This window comes from Lasioglossum baleicum, chromosome 7 (assembly GCF_051020765.1).
Source record: "Lasioglossum baleicum chromosome 7, iyLasBale1, whole genome shotgun sequence".
Lineage (NCBI taxonomy): Eukaryota > Metazoa > Arthropoda > Insecta > Hymenoptera > Halictidae > Lasioglossum > Lasioglossum baleicum.
The window spans coordinates 6,887,235-6,904,660 of NC_134935.1; the positions used below are offsets into that span (position 1 = coordinate 6,887,235).

At 42.4% G+C, this 17,426-nt stretch overlaps 2 protein-coding genes across 2 annotated transcripts; both read left to right on the top strand.

Moving 5' to 3' along the window:
• Positions 1-44: 44 nt before the first annotated feature.
• Cpr11 (cuticular protein 11) lies at positions 45-4,593 on the top strand. The gene is made up of 4 exons (XM_076427029.1): positions 45-2,740; positions 3,064-3,127; positions 3,459-3,752; positions 4,200-4,593. The coding sequence occupies exons 1-4, from the start codon at positions 2,726-2,728 to the stop codon at positions 4,355-4,357; spliced, it is 531 nt and encodes a 176-aa protein (XP_076283144.1). The 5' UTR covers positions 45-2,725; the 3' UTR covers positions 4,358-4,593.
• Positions 4,594-11,730: 7,137 nt separating this feature from the next.
• LOC143210704 (adult-specific cuticular protein ACP-22-like) lies at positions 11,731-14,171 on the top strand. Its single transcript, XM_076427816.1, has 3 exons — positions 11,731-11,990; positions 12,694-12,928; positions 13,784-14,171. The coding sequence occupies exons 1-3, from the start codon at positions 11,979-11,981 to the stop codon at positions 13,972-13,974; spliced, it is 438 nt and encodes a 145-aa protein (XP_076283931.1). The 5' UTR covers positions 11,731-11,978; the 3' UTR covers positions 13,975-14,171.
• Positions 14,172-17,426: the final 3,255 nt, after the last annotated feature.

Below are 17,426 nucleotides of genomic sequence, written 5' to 3' on the forward strand. Positions count from 1 at the left end.
ACGCAGTTTATGCTTCGCGACGGCCTTCGGGCTCGCGTAACAGCCATTCCGCGCCCTGTTCACAGTCGGCAATCGCGGAAGGCGGTCTATATTAATTTCGGCGGTTTCTATCGCGAGTTCCGCGGATAATTTGCTCGTCTGGATCGCGCGTTTCTCTCTGCAACTCGCGCGCTATGCAAACAATACCGGCTCCGGACGGCCACAAACGATAAATATCAAATTCGACGCTCGTCCACCGGATCTTCGGTTCAATTTGATTTGTTAATGTAGAGTGGACTTTCGATTAACATGATACGTGTGGTTCACCGACCACCACCACCGATGTATTCGCGATCCAAATGAACCGTAAATTAAACAAATTCCACCTTAATAGCTCGCGAACACCAGTTTGCGTTATAGAATACCGATGGAACCTGAGAGAATTTGTTTCGTACTCCGAATTCCCGATTAATTAAGTTGGCTCTCCACGTGCTATTACCATCCCGCCCGCCGCGCCGGTATGCGTAAAGCCCCGTTCAAACTGATAGACAATTGCCTGCAGACGCTCCGCATACTCCGACAGTCTGAACGGGGCTTAAAACCCGCTACAGACTTACAGACATTGTCTGCAGACAGTCTGTATACAATTTCCACCTGTAATGTGTGCGGACTGCTCGACGTTTGCTATCTATGTAGAATATCGTGTGTCCGCATTTAGACTGATGCTTTAGTTTAGTGTCTGTAAATTGCAACAAACTGGAGCGAAATAGAAATTTAGTTTCTATTTTAATATGCTTATTAGGTTGAAAATAATATAATAGTATTTTAAAATCCTTCGAATATTTTCACTGTCTTAAATTGCATCTGTCTATTGATTAGATACCATCATGTTTAATAATGGGTATAATTAAGGGTAACTAAGGGTTAAATATCTTGCTTATTTTCCATGATAGGAAGAAGGTCAGAGGTCAGCAGACTACATATTTTCATTATAACAGTCTTATAGCTCATACAAAAATAAATTCAACGATGTACGATATGTTGACCTTCACGCGACCTGACAAGAAGATCATGTTTGTGCATCGACTACAGTCTGTAAGTTTGTACAGGGCTTTACACAACAAGCAGACTGCTCTTTTTAAACGGAGAACGATACTCACGATCGTTCTGGCCGTTGCTTCGCCAGACGAGATCGGCTGTCGCAGAATTTCCACGTCATTAACGAACCGCGCAAGAACCGAACAGCAACGAAACACTCTCGGTCCCGGAAGTATTAACACTCCGACAATGTCGTTGCGTAAAACCTATTCTAATTACCCAGTGGACCGTGCATAATCTTTTTCCAATAGTTTCGTCGCGAGCGAAAAGTAGCCACGAGAGAAGTCACCGACGCAGAAAAACCGTGCTCGCATAATGGCGAACTCGCGACAAGCGGTCACGCTAATACGTCCTAATTTCTTGGAGGGGTGGTTGAGAGTGAATAATTCATGAGAAAATTCGTTAAAAGTATCTGGCGGCAATAATAATCGAATCGTCAGAAGAATCATTACACGGAACATGTTTTTCTTGAAAATAAAAATATCGCTTTTTACGAATTTTGAAATCCTTATTTAAATTCAAAGTCCACAGTGCAAGATGACGCATTAATGAACTTTGATCTGTGACATCTCAAAATCTGAATGGCAACTGAACTTGGAAATTTGCAGCGATCATGTCTTGACGTAAACTATCCCACGAAATTTATAGCTAATTTCGAGGGGCCGAAATGGGGCGAAGGAGCCCCTCATTTTTAGGTCACTGTATCGTCCTAATGTCCAGCATTACTGTAGGCTCGCCCCCCCTGTGGGCGGGGCTTGCGCGTAGTGGGCGTCAGATTATTTGACTTCGCCGTCGAATCGATAGATTACAATTCAGCCGAGAATGAATGTATCATGCAGGCCGGGCGGTTCGCGGAAATGCAATAAATTCAACAATAAACTGTATTGCCACGCTGGGATGCGGCCATTCAGCCGACATATTGACACTCGTTCGCTCTATCGTCGAAAATGCGCAATTTATTGCTCATTAATCACGGCAGTCCAATTTGCGTTCGCCGATCGAATATATGATAGGGCCGTTTCTTTAATGAAATCGGGCGGGCCCGGCTCGGCAGGCCGAGAATAATTGTAGCCCTATAATTTTGGAATTATCGCGGATTTCCGGGCTGATTAAAACTACTAAAGCATTGGGGATAATGCGTTCTCGCGTGTGTACGCCGCGCCGCGGAGTCGGGGCCCCGCGGATAGTTACGAGTACGACTTGAAATTAAAATTGCCGTTCGCGTGAGGCCCGCGTAAATCACCGAGCAATGGCGTGTGTGCCGCGAGACCACGGGGAAATTCATTTTCGGTCTCGTTTCGGGCGGTGCGCGTTGATTCGCGCGTCTTCGAGAACCGATCGTTAAATTCGGATAGTAACGATTTCGTGGAGTGACGTTTTGCAATGTGTATTTTTTCGCGTCTCGTTTTTCGTCACGCTACGACAACAATGCCAGCCGGTGTCGGCCTGTGACGAAAACTCGAGTCATTACGTCGAGCTGTTAAAGAAACGATTGGCTCTCTCCCCCGCTCTATCTCGCCCATCGACGAACAAATTAATGCTGTAACGAGCCGATACCCTTTCGCGGCCCGGTGTCGTTCCTATAAAACGCGATTTTCGCGAACGGTCAGGGCAGTTCGTCCATCGCCGGTTCCACGGAAGAAGCAACATGGCGCTCGTCGAGGTAAGCGTCAATTTCGAGATTTTCGGGCTCGATCCGATCGATCGCGATCGTTCCAATTCAAAGAACGGACCCGGCTTTCGTAAAATGGATCGCGGGTACCACGGCGAAGTATTACAAAGTCGTGACCGTAAAGTAAGAGCGCGGTGTGTTCCAGAGGTCTTTATGCGACTGGCGGGGACGTCCGTTACCGCCTAGCACCCGAATTCCCCTATTCGCCGAAAAATAATGGCCCTCCCTTAGCAATTTTCTGCCGCCTCAAACGAATTTCTGTCGCGTTACCGATTTTCCCAGGGAACTCGGCCTCTGATCTTTCATCCTTTCAGAAAGCGATCATCCTAGCCTTGATTTCGATCACGGTCGTCCACGGCCTTTCGTCCTATCTCGATGGTAAGAGTTAGAGAAACACCCAATAAAGATATTGGGCTGGCAGGACAGTCATTTTTATATTCAAGCAATGAACTCTTTAATCAATAAAATATTTTCCATTTTTTTCGATGATCTTCTGCCATCTTTCTGGTAGCTTCATAAAGTTATTAGCTATTTTCATAAAGCTGCGACAGCTACATGCTGCCGAATGAAATTGAAAATATTTTATCGATTAAAGTTCATTGCTTGAATAACAAAATTGAGTTTCATTTCACCTTAAAATACCGAAATTACTGTCTCGCCAACCCAATAGCAGACTGGTTCCGATAATTCCACAATTGCTTCGATCCAGATACGGATGACTCCGGCAGCGTCGAGAGAACAGGACATGGCGGAGGTCATGGCGATGGCGGCCACGGTGGTGGACACGGAAAAACCGGTCATGGTGGTGGTCATGGTGGTGGTCACGCGTACTCCTACCACCACTTTTCCGGACCAGTGTCCGGCCATCACCAAGAGGTTTCCTGGAAAGACAAACACGGACATGTTCATCATGATTTCGTGGCCCATCCAAAGTATCATTATGCTTACGGCGTGGATGATAAACACACCAAGGACTATCACGCACAGAAGGAGCATCGCGACGGTACGCACCGGGTTAGGAGCATTGACGGAGCACCGGCAAGAAAGTCTTCCGAGACTCGATCTCTTGCTCTTAATTAGAATCTCGAACTAATTGGACGACCGGCCTTGCTCTTAATTAGAACTAGCTAATTCGCCTGTCGACGAGCTTCCGGCACGCTAACTTCGCTATTTTTATACCGGGAAATTCGTGGAAGCGCGAAGACATTTTCCTACGCTACGTGTCCGCGTGGACGTTTCCACATTTCGCGAATCTTCGGATTAGATTTTGTGGTATTGTATATTCTAGCATTTTTTGAACATTTTTAGAAGCCATGAATGCATAAAGATCCGCAGTCTAGTGTTGAAATACAAAAATCTCCTGCTTGCAGTAGACCTCTCAAATTTATTCTTGTTGTTTCTGTAATGTAATACAATAAACTAGTCTACTTACATTTTTTGAAAATTACAGGGAAAAAGGTGGAAGGGGAGTATCATATCCACGAGCCCGGCGGCAACATGAGAAGCGTGAAATATCACTCTGACCCCCATGGTGGATTTTTCGCCGAGGTTCACAATTATGGAGGGAACGACCACTCCGGTGGAGGTCATGGTGGTCACAAGCATTAAGAGACAGTCATGTGAGAACGAGAGTCTACTCGCCTTCGGAAAACTATAATCTGTTATGTTAATATTTATGTTATCGTTATTTCGTTGTTTCTGGGTGGACTTCTGTCTGTAGAAGTTCCACTGTTGTTGTTATGTTATAGAACACTGAATTCGAAATAAAATAACAGTTTGAATGCTACTTCTGGGTAACAACATTTTGTTGTTTTCTACCAAACATTCGTGACCGAACATCTGTTCCTATTCCAGAAAAAAAAGGATAGCAATAATGTTTTTGACTAGAACTTTTGAATAGAACGTGTAACATGTAAAAATATCAGTTCTCGGATTATGTATCGGGTTGACACACCAAGACCCTTGTTGTAACAAATGTTGTCACACCTTTTGTTGCAAAATTTGCAATTAACAATGTTCATCGCTTAGAGGACGTTTGAAAACATTCTTTGATAATATTGAAGGACCTTAGTGTGTTTACTACAAGTCTCATATTCAAAATTTTATAAGTTTCCTGTCCGTGACCTTGAATGACCTTGAATAATTACAGTGACTGAATTCGTAATGAAAGGGACTATCATTGCAGGTGTTTAATAAAGGGTAGTTCCATTAAAAAAAATTAAACTTAACCTGATATCTTTAAAAGAAATGACATACAATAAAAATTGTTTGGTTTACCTTCAACGTTGTGCTCAAGACATCTAATGTATCTTCGAAAACAACAAAGATATTCGAGGTACAATGGTCAAAATAGCAAATAGCACAACATGATCCTTTACGTGAACAATGTGTCCAAATGACTCGAGGGACGGGCGCCACCTGATAGACAGGCTAGCCGTCGAGATTTCGGGATCGATAGGTCAGCGTGGTTGCAAGAAACAGATTCGGCTGTAAAGAGATCGCTGCGCCGGCTGTGTAGTTGACCCATCCTCGGCAATTCCGCTACGAATTTCCCATCGGCAGTAATTGCATTGCGCATACGCTTCGACAATTCCTGCTAAGTTTGCGTAGTAGATGATATTGAGTAGACACGGCTCACCGTCGGAGCACAGGCAAGCCAAGCCAACTTCGCCGGCCTCCATCCGGCGAGGCTCCTTTGAGGAGTGGGCCAACAAAGATGCGCCGAGTGCTTGCTCGTCTTGAGGAACGAGTAATTAAAACGGGCTATGGCTCGCCTTTAAATATTTCTTCTTTGGTCTCTGCACGGAAACTTTCATGCGGAGTACTCGCTCTAATTAATTAGCTGAAATTCTTTCAACTTCTCCCTCGAACCACCCGTAGCCCCTGCCCCTCTCGATCTTCTTCGCCGCTACCTCTGGCGAGCACGGGTAATTTGTAGTCGCGGGGTACGAAAATATTGAAGACGCGCGAGGAAAGCGTGGAAGAAGGTGAACGGACCGTGGAAGGAGACTGCGAGAGTAAAAGAGAGGGAGAAAGCGGGATAGGATAATATAGAATTAAATACGGGAACGGTCCGGTGACGCGCTCGTCGGAATCCACCGAAAGCTGAAGAACGCAGCCGTTGCCGAGCACGAATGCTAGCACAAACTAATTACGTACGGCTGTCGCTTCAGTAGTGAAGGGGTGGAAAGATGCGACGCGTCGAATACAAACGGCAGCATCTCTGCTTTTTCCCCGAAAAAAAACACATACACACGGAATATATATTTACCTCGGATTCGACGGTGTTCACCTGGGGCGTAGTGACTACCCGGTTTTCTGCGACGCTGCACCGAATGCCGTGTGCGCGACGCCTTCCGCTTCTGCACGTTGTTCTTGCATCGACGATTCCTGCGATAATCAGCTGGCATTCGAAGCTTGTTAAAGTAATTAGTCTTCTGAATACATCATCGTCCTTACACCCTCGCAAGCTTCGTTTGTGATACACCTACCATTTCTGCTACAGCTAGCTTTTCCTCGCGAGCTCGACACAATGATCCGCACCCTCTGCCATCGGAAGCTCTTCACCATTTTTGTACGCTGGATGTTTCGTAATTGAGCCTCTTATCCCCTCCGCGATTCGAAGCGCTTTCGTTTCTCCCCTTCACACGATTTTAATTATCGGTGTATGATCATTCTTGCCGAGCTTGGTGTTTGGTTGTTGCACACGGAATGCACAATTTTAGAATGTTAATGTTTTTAAGCGGTTCGAGCAAGAAGTACCATCGCAGTTTACAGGTTTATTATTGATCACTTTGAGCCATAAACATGATCCTTAAGATCCTTCAATAGTTATTCAGATGTCCAACTTTTCTTGTGAATCAATTTTATCTGAACGTCGATCAATGCGACTATCATGCACTCGCTTTATACAGGGTGCTACACCATTATGCATGCAAAACAATTTTAATTTTATTAGTTAATATATAAATTATATCGTATATTATATATATTGTATATCTCACACAAACAATTTTCATCCTGAATATCAACAATACACCTAGTACAGTTCTGGTATATATCACCTTCGAGATTCTTATCAATACATTATGTTTCTCAATCGGTATATTTTCATATACAGAGTTGGGCAGTAATTAATTACACGAGTATTTAATTACATCTTTAATTACATGTGCAAAAGTGAACTATAATTTTACAATAAGAAAACGGTTAAATGGTCCAAAACATAAAAATTAGTGGTTTAAAAGAACAATTACACTGAAGTAATTGTTAGACTCAATTACAATTACTGTAATCGTGTTATGTAATTGCAATTACTCGTTTCAAGATTACTGTAATTGTAATTGTGGTCCGCATTTACAATTACTTAACGCCAAAATGGCACTAACAAAAAATAATTAGATACCTACACAATGGAAATGTCTAAAAAGAACAAACAAAAACAACTCTGTTCGTATAGCATGACGTAGCGAATGATAAAATCTAAAGTCATCTATATTTCATTTTGTGCATTTGTATCTTTTTTTCTTTGAATTTCTTTATATATATTATATAAACTCTAAAAAGCTCAACAGCTGTATGAGAAAACAGGTTCAATTTGAAATGCACAATGTAAAAACGATTACACGGAATAAAAATGATCTGTGTTGAAAGAAATGTTTTGATTTTGAACACGTCTTCATTGTGAAAAGGAAAAGCGCATCGCGCGGCGTCGTTGTATCTCGCGCGAGGATAATCTCGTGTTGTCAGAATCAATATATATGGGGTGTCTGAATGGATTCGTTTCGCGGTCGGCGCACAATGCCGTTCGCGCGTTACTTCATTGAAGCAATTGGGGGCGGCCGTGCCGGTTGGCCCTGCACGGGTGTACAATCGCCGGACATTTATGATTTCGGCGTGTGTTTGCGGTCAGCTAATTGCGGTGCAAATATTTAGCAAATCGGCACGGCGAGGCTCGAATTCGTCGCGGACCGAGAGTGCCCACCCCATGCAGGCTCACGCACAAATGACGCATATCCGTTCCGTGTACGAGTGCGCGGTACAACGCGCAACTTGGATCGATACAGTCGTTACCGAAGTAAACGGATGGATTACCAGCCGAGTGTGTGAAATAACTTTTTCATCGGTGGCTGAGAGACACCCCGGGGAAAGTCAAGAGTTCCGAGGCTGCTCCCTCGACCCTGGTCTTCTATTGGTTGGCCCGGAGGGCAGAAAAGATCCCCTCCTTCCTCCACCTTCACCACTCCAACGAGACGCGAGTTCGTTCGGAACGAATGTACTTATTTAATTAAGAACATTATACGGGTCCCTCGTTATTTTAACAACGCTATCGTGCCTTCCCGACGAAAATTAAGCTAATTATAATTTCGTAGCGTGCACGATGAACGCACGCTCGTCGAATACCTTCGCGAGATGTTCTTCACGCATAGACGGCGCCGCTTTTTCGACTCCCTCCTCTTCTTTTTCTTTCTTTTTGCCCAACGATATTCTAGTTTTTATTTCAACCCCCTCGCACTTAAATCCTGTTCTGCGTCGCGCGAAATCGTCGGGCTAAATACACGGCAAAGAACACCAAGAGCACTGTGTCTCATTGAACAGTCCGCGGAACCTCTGGTGAAAGTATTGTGGTGTTACAGCATGTGTAAATGTGTCAACAGAATTCCATGTTTTGCTGCGTTGTCGAGTACCTTCAATTAACGAAGTCTACGCCGCGCCGCGACGGGTTGCGTCGTTAAATTCACGGTGTTTTCATTTCGTGCCGCGCGCTCGAAATGTGCCCTATTTTTTATCGGCGTTTGTATCGTCGGGGTCTGCGAAGAAGAGACCCTTCAGGCTCCGCCTAATCCCCACTTCGAACGCTCACGTGGCCTTCAGATTAGAGATAATCTGCGATGAACTATATTTATGGATATATACAATTGTAATTGGTATATTAATAATATATCGATATATCGGGTAAGCCTCGTTCTCGGCAAAAATTTCAATATCAAGGTCAAATTAAGATCATTGTACCTAGAGGTACGGAATCATTCTATGTATAGCGGTCAAGACATACAATTTTGAAACACCCTGTGCAGACCTCGAAAGCAACGTTTATATCTGAAAGACGAATTTTAAGAAAGTTAGTAGAAAGTAGACGAAATTTAAGACACAGTGGAATATCAAATAGAATCTTATTTGCCGTGGTAGTAGCCTTCTTATCGTTAGATCTGAAATCAATTAAAAGCGTACTAAGTTTTATTATATATTATCCTAGAGCATTTTTTGAAAATTTTCAAAAGCTAAAAAATTAACGCTTTCAATGCGTTTTCTAATACTCGCCCAACACGAATTTTTAAAATTTTTATTTTTTTGTGAAATCTAAATATTACCTATCTGGAAATCACTTTTATGAAATGAATACATTCTTTTCTCAAAAATATTGAGCGCAGATCGCTAGGTCCGTTTGTCAGTTCCAGAACTGACTCGCGTGGTCGAGTTGTTCTCAACTTAGTTCCAGAACTGACCCGCATTGAACGTGTTAAATAAAGATCCGCAGTTTAGAAATGATTTGAAACCCCATTAGGAGAAGGGTATCCAAGCTGGAGCATGTTTCAACTAAAGGAAATTCTTCTAGTAGACGAAATGGTGTCATTGTTACACCAACCTAACAGAATCATTACAAGGCTGTTGTCCTTTTTAACGTGATCGGTGTCATCGTGAAAACGTACAAAACGAGATATTGTGCCATAATTTGTAGGCAAAAGCGAACGAGCTCTGTTTTTGCGACTGTCTCTGTGCAACTTCTGTCGTACAACGCGGAGTAATCGGGCGAACCAGCGTTTGACCAACCGGGAACATTGTCCTAGATGAAACAAAGGCGGCTAGCCTAGATAACTGTATTAATTGCGACGCTCCGAGCGAAACTTTTAATCCCGACGGTGGAATAAGTAAAAAGTTTTCGCGGGACGTCAACTTCGGTCCCACTTTGACAATTTCGGACCTGATTAAACGTTGACTTAAAAGTTACGGCAGGTGAAACGTCGCTGCTGTAGTCCGCGATCCAGCTACTTTAAGGAGTCGGAGGTTGGACAATGGGGGTGGTCAGCTGGAAAGCATAAGTACTTCGAAAGCCCTCGTGAAAGTTCGAAATCCTAAAAAGGTTCCTTGGGACAGTTGGCCGCAATGTCAAAGAAACGGATCCGGGAATGTGGACTGCAAATACATATGTCGGGAGCGAGGCAATCCCCGATGTTTATTCTGCGGGGCGAGTTCCACGCGCGGGACGAGACTCGCGGAAAAATGCCGACCGTTCTCCATCCTTAAGCACCGGGACGCAATGCCAGGCAACATTTAATTTTTAAACGTTGAGGTAGTCTCGTTTCTAGAATTGCAAGGGTGCGGGATGCGCCTTCTCAATTTTCGATAATGCAAAGATGGGGGTTTTTCAGTAGTCAAAAGCGCTAGATAAAAGATCAATCTAGGTGATAATTGCCCTCAAAAGTTCTATTTTTACGTTTACGAAGCATATTTGCATTAATCGGAGGCATAAAGCTGCGACAGCTACACTCCGCGACAAAACTATAAGACACCTGCGATTTTAGCTAATATTTTATTAACACTAATTTTTTCGTAAAAGTTTTCGTTATTAATCCAAAGAATCAACTAAAGTACATACATTTCCATAGCGGCAATGTTGTTGAAATAGATTGAAAAAAGTTTAATTAAAATTTCTAATTTTTGATAAAATGAGGTGCGACAAAACTATAAGACAATGTATATTTTACGTAAGAAAAAGTCGGTGGAAGTTAATGAAAAATATTTTTTTCTATTTAGTAGTATTGTGTCGTGCCACCTTTATTTTTACCACGTTTATAGTTTCAATTAATCGTCGTGGTATCGATTTATATAAATTTTTTATTTGATCTTGACTTAATTGGCCCAATTTCTTCAATACGAGCTTTCAACTCTTTCAACGACAAAAACTGTTTCCGATTTCCATTACAGCGTGCGGCATTGTAGTTATGTATTATGTAAGAACAAAATTACAAATGTTTAATTTTAATTACGCAATTACTTCTAACACCGTGACTGCGATTCGAGTATAAGATCGACTGACGAAAAGCTACTGTCTTATAGTTTTGTCGCGACGAGAATAGCATCTTTACGTACATTTCCGAAATTCTTCGAATTGTAGCCTTTGATATTTCGTAGAACTGTAGAATATACTTCTATATAATGTAAACAATAACACTATGAATGAAGGAAGACAAAACTCAAGACTTACATAGAATTTTCATCGAATTTCGCACATGTCTCATAGTTTTGTCGCGGAGTGTACAATACGGCCTAGATTGATCTTTTATCTAGCGCTTTTGACTACTGAAAAACCCCATCTTGCAATCCTGGAAACGAGAGTCGACCCCCTTAATAAAAAATCGCTGCCGGGCGTATTCAAAGCGTACAAAAGAAAAAAGAAAAAAATATGGCAATTCGGTTACCCTTTTGGGGAACGAGTCCGCGAAACAATAAATAATAAACGAGTTCGTTGTGTTTCGCTAACAATACATCGCGCCGATGGAATTGTTAGCGCCGTCATCGATGTTGAAATTTGTTAAAGTTTCGGTATGCTCGGGTCGTGCGGTGCGGTATTAAAATATTGTAATCCCCGAAACAAAAGCGTTATATAATGGTCACTATCGCGGACCCTTTTCACAGCGGGGCCAACAGCTCGCCGTCGCTTGGCATTTATTTAACTCGGATTTAAACGAATATTTGTCAGCTGATCAAAACCAGGCCGAAAACACGGTGCCTTTGTTGCTTGATTTGCCGGCATTTCATCGCCGTGACGCTTCGCAGGATTGTTTTTTTGCGCGGACGTATAACAAACAACGGTCCCGCGGAAAAAACTCTTCCGTGACGGGATCAATAGAGCGGAATCGACAGCCATTTCAGTGAAAACGCGCGCTCGGTCTGCGGGACCCATGTGCGTGAACGGTTTCGCCGGTTATGCTAAACGCTGTCAAAGAAACGCAACGTTTCGCTCGCAGAAAACCGAGCCGGCACGTGCACCCCTTTTTGCCGGAGGCTGTGTAACGATCGACCGTACCGTTGCGTTGCATCGACGTTGAATAAGAATATCGCGGCGAAATCCGGCCTGCCAAAAACTGTCCGGCTCCGGCGGGTATATAAGCGTCCCGGATGGTCCGTCGAAGTATCATTCCATTACTATCTTGCGAACGCTAGCAACATGGTAATCAAGGTAGATACAAGCTGCATTTCTATTTCGATTTTCGTAATCATTCGTTGGGAACATTCGCGGCACTGGACGAAATTATCTTCTCACGGTCTCGAGCGTGTTTACGGTTTTAATCGTTGGAACATTCTTTAATTTAATTAAAAATGTTAGCAACACATATAGTAATACATATTTCGGATTTTATTCTTGCAGATATATTCGTTGTAAAAAATTACACATAGTTTCCACAAGACATTCGATAAAATATTTTTATCTGATTTGCAACGTTCTGCAACGCACTACTTTTTTTGAGAAACTTTTGCCGAGAATTGAATAATTAACTGATTCACAGAAATACGACACAATTATAGATAATTACGAAGTATTAGGACTCAAACATGTATTACTATGTTTATCATATATTTAAGTGCTAGTTCACTGTCTGCCGTTAAGCCGAACTATGCTTAATCAGTAAACATTAACACATTGGTACGGTTAGTTTGTGCCGATTTGAAAATTAATTTTGGCCAGTTGATCGTGGGAGTCGAACCACTGTGCGCCGAATCGACTTCCCGTTCTTTCGCTGATTAATCCCGCGATACCTCGAATTTCGCGAGATTTAATAATACGACGATCGCGGGACGTGGAAATGTCGTTTAATCCGTGGCGGAATTAATTCGCGTGTCCGCCGAAATTTTCATTTTGTAATTTACTGTTTGGTCGACAGGTTGCTTTAATTTCCGGTGTGCTCGTTCTGGCCGCTGTCCGAAGCGGATTGGCCGGGCACGCTCACAGCTTCGCGCATTTCCACGGCCCTGTAGAAGGTCCTCACCATGAAGTCTCGCACCATGATAAACACGGACATCACGTCGACTACGTCGCCCATCCGAAATACGAGTTTTCATACGGCGTCGACGACCATCACACTGGCGACCATCACGGACAGAAGGAACACAGAGACGGTGAGTCGTCTGCGAATACGCTAGTACCATTTCTTCTGTTCAGATGAACAAAAAGTTACGAAAAAATTTATGAACATTGTAAAATCTTTTCGAATTTTTCATTGAAAGAGATACTGCGACTAGTTACAATTTAACCGAGCGCTACTTGTATAAGGACCAAAAATTATCGGGTCAGTGTAAGGACGTAAATCTCCCGCGATGTCTGGGTTTCTTATTTTCTGTAATAAGGGTGCTAGGTTATCGTCTGCCCCCAGGAAGGCCGCCGTGGAGGGAAGTAAATTATAGATGCAAATAAATTCCGCTCAACAGGTCGATATATTATATTTCTCTGGTGCTGGCAAGATCATGTACCCTGCATACCGGGTGTCGCGATGCTGCACTGCTGGTTCCGAAAAATGAGAGCGTTGGTTCACAGATTATACGTTTCACTTCACTGTAGGGTGTGTCCGAATTTTTAAGACTGCTGTTATATTATCTTCAACCCACTAAACATATTAAAAGAGAATATCAATTTATATTTCACTCCAGTGTCTCGCAATTTAGGTGGAAAATTATTATTTTGCCTAAAGGTCCGCTGTCTACAAATTAAATTTTGGTTTTCAAAAAAATCTGGCTGTCCCACCGCTTTTTCTTAATTAGAGGATTTATTTATTGCGATCACGCAATTTCTCCAACTGACTTTTAAGTTGTAACTTCTGCTCAATGAAAAGGATGAAGACGGTGAACGATCATGATTTATTATTTATAATTAGACACCTACACGAAATATTAAATACTTTCCTCTTGTGTCGTTTGAATTCGAATGAGTTGGAGTATGCAAGGGTTGCGAGTTAACTGTAACAATTTTGCGCGCAGGGAAAAACGTCGCAGGTGAATACACGGTGAAGGAACCAGGCGGCAACGTGAGGGTGGTGAAGTACCATGCCGACCCCCATGGTGGATTCTTCGCATACGTTCACAATTCTAACGGCAACAATCACGACGGTGGCACTTATGGCGGCCACGGACACGGACACGGACACGGACATGATCATGGGCACTATTAAAATGACGACTGGAGATCTATCTTTGTTATTATCAAATATTCGACGGTCGACGCCTGTTCCAGAGAGAATTGGAAGAAGCGCTGCTCTGATCGAATCTTGTTAACCACGCATTATGTTTGTTGTCATCGTTGTTAATTCTTGAATACAGTATACTGTACCCTACGGCAAACGTGCCTTATTTCAGCTCCTACCCAGTAGTTCACCTTTCTATCTAATAAATCGTTATGTATATCCTATTCCTCGCTTCAACGTGCAGCCTCAAGACTTCATATTATGAAACATTCAGAAATGCTTATGAAAGGTTTGTTTATAAATAGAAATAGAGTTGACCACCATGACAATGGTGTTTCTAGGGCGTTAACCCTTGTGCAGTGAACCAAAATGTATAAATTATTGAAAACCTTTCTGAATTTAACATGTTTGCACAAATTCTCATTATAGGACTGTAAATTAATATTAGATGATTGCATAAGTTCGTGGCCGATTTGAAAATAAAATTCAATGATTAAATTTTAAAGATTAGTTAAAGATTGGTTAAATTAAAATTAAAAAATGGTTAAATTTTCTACGATTAGAAAAGAATGATGACTATATGTATAATTGATTAGCAAAGTTGTATTCTTGAATTTTATTTTCAAACCGGGCACGAGAGAGAACTTATGCAATCATCTAATATATTAGCGAGTAAAGAATGGACATTCAGACGAAATTTTGTAATGTTTTTTACATGAACATTAAGAAATTGTTAAAAGATATACTGTGAATGGGTAAACACAAGGGTTAATGTGGAAAAGAAGCAATTGTGCTTTTGTGCAATTGTTTCAGATAGAAACACAAAGTTGAAATTAGGTAAAGATTTTAAGTCGTAATCATCATTGGTGGGCGAGTACCCCGGCCATGGAACAATGCGAAATTTTTCGGTCATGTCCAAGGGAGGGTGATACGGCTGACTACCGGAACACACAATTACCGTGCAAAGTACCCTCACGTCTACATCCTAGCCTGTCCGTTTTTCGGCGCGTTCGGTCGATGCGATTCCCGAACGCCGGCTTTTACGACCGAAGGAATTTCCAGCTGGAGTTGAACAGCCGAATCCACAGGTACGCCGCGGCCTGGCCTCCATGAAAATATGAAAGCCGTAACAATCACGGTATCGTCGCAGATAAAGTTATCTCCGCCGGCGAAATACGGGTTCCGTGATATTTTTACCGACCAGCCTCGCGAGCGACATGTATCCCGTAACGTCCCCATGAAACGTCTAATGCGCCGTTTATTGCACTCGGAATATCAACGGAGCCTCGTCATTGTCCCTGGATCTTTAACATTCCCGATTATTACCGCGAGAGCTTTTGTTCACCGTCGTCGCGTTCCACACCGTTTTCAGGACACGACCACGATGTTTAACTGTTCGTTACTCGAAATGCACTGACTTCTGCCAAACGGTTCCGCGACCGTGATGCACGCAATTTTTATCGTGGCTCTCGACGAGCTTTATTCTTAGGGGGGTCGCGTCGTTCTCCCGACAACGGAATACGATAACGCGTTTACGAATTTTTTACTGCGGCCCCCTACCGATTCGGCTTAAACGAATTTTTTATCGCGAATAAAACACGCGATAAAGTTATTTATACCGAGGTCGTTTCGCGTAGCATTTACTCGCCGGGAAATAAAATGGCGTCGCATTTTCCGCTGTCGCGACACTACGGCGTCGCTGATTTCGGCGGTAACGGCGTTCGAAAATTAGTTCGCTCGGTTCTCGCGTCTCCTTTTACCCATTCATGGTGTCGCCGGATCAGGGGAATTCACACGAATTCAGAGGAAACGGTTACCCTCTCCACCAGCACCAGATTAATCACGTGACATTGTGTCATGTCCAAGCGTGGGGGAATAACGTCGTAGAAGGGGAAGAGTAGAGTAGGAGACAACTGGATCCCATATTAGAAGCCTGTTTTTACCACGTTTTTATTAGCTCCCTTTCTTGTCTGTCTGTTCGGTACAAATTTTGCAATTGATTTTAAACTACCTTCCCGATGAGCTAGAGACTTGAAATTTTAAACATAGCTCAGAAGTGGATGACAATGCAATATTTAAAAACAAATTTTAAAAGAGCCATACAGATTCCTAACCCCGTACAGATAGTCCTGAAAATTTGTGATTGTGAATTTTTAATAGCTATGAAAGTACTTGTAAGATTCAAACCGAAAAACGTGGAGCGCAAGATAATACATAGTAAGGAGTGTAGAGAGTAGCTGCCGTTGAGAAAACTCGCACAACAGTTCATATCATTTGCAGTGCAATAAAATTGTTAGTGATTTAGGTGTTCACGCATCAATTATCTATTGCATGCGCTCCACGTTTTTCGTTTTAAATCTTACAAGTATTTTCATAGCTATTAAACATTCACAATTACAAATTTTCAGGAGTATCAGTACGGGGTTAGGAATCTGTATGGGGCTAGAAAAAATTATTTTATACTTTTTAGTTCGTTTTAAAAACGTGGTATATTTAAAAAATTTATTTTTATTTAAATAATTGTTTTTGAAATTCTTGTTTCGTTACCGTTTTCAAAATGTTTCATTTGAAATGTTTAATTTCGATGTGAAACATTTTTTCCGACCTAGAATAAAAAATTTCATTCTATAATTTTCTTCTTTGTATGAATATAAAATTCATACAATACCTCATACAATACTTAAATGTTTAGTAAGTGATTGGAGAGAGATACCAACATATTTAATAATCTACACAATATTCTGAAGTCACTACTCGAGTGCTAAGGGTTAACAACATTTATGCGGCAAGTTTATACAAGCTGTATCTTTAAAACATGTATTAATGTTTAATAAATGAGAAAAATGGGTTCCCCATTAGGCGCCGTCTGGCGTTAAAGGAACACCGCCTGGCAAGGGACAATTTTCTGCGGAGCAACCGTGAAAGAATTCCACGAGAAAACTGGGATCGGGGTGATTCGCAGAAATTCGAGCACCTCCTCCAGCTTCTATGCACCCCTCGCGGGAAAATAGGTCCACCGGGAAAGTAGTCGGAGGCTGAATTTAGGGAATCGATCGAACTTCTCGCGAAGTACTGCCTCCGGTTCCCATTAACCCAGAAAAATGAAGCCTTAATGACCACGACCTGGTCTCGGGTCCGTCCTTTTCTATTAATACATTTAACGAGTCTCTGGCAGGGGTCCGCGGGATCCGCCTTGTAATGCGAAAATGCACGTGATTCGTGTTGCCGCTGCATAATCTTACGAGTCGCCGTTCATCCGGTTCCGTTTGGATACCGAAACGATACAATTACTTATAAAGATACGGAGCCGGCTCACGCGGGATAAATAAATGGATGGATCGCGTGCATATAGGGTTTACTTAATGAGGAAGATGACCGTTCGAAGCCTGGCTTCACATATTCAGTCACGTATCCAAGGAAGAGGGTTACGATCATCTTTG

What these genes read in the sequence shown, in the direction of transcription:
- Cpr11 (XM_076427029.1), top strand. An exon ending in CCTTTCGTCCTATCTCGATG is followed by an intron (nt 3,128 to 3,458) that starts GTAAGAGTTAGA and finishes GCTTCGATCCAG; the next exon opens with ATACGGATGACTCCGGCAGC. An exon ending in ACAGAAGGAGCATCGCGACG is followed by an intron (nt 3,753 to 4,199) that starts GTACGCACCGGG and finishes TGAAAATTACAG; the next exon opens with GGAAAAAGGTGGAAGGGGAG.
- LOC143210704 (XM_076427816.1), top strand. An exon ending in ACAGAAGGAACACAGAGACG is followed by an intron (nt 12,929 to 13,783) that starts GTGAGTCGTCTG and finishes TTTTGCGCGCAG; the next exon opens with GGAAAAACGTCGCAGGTGAA.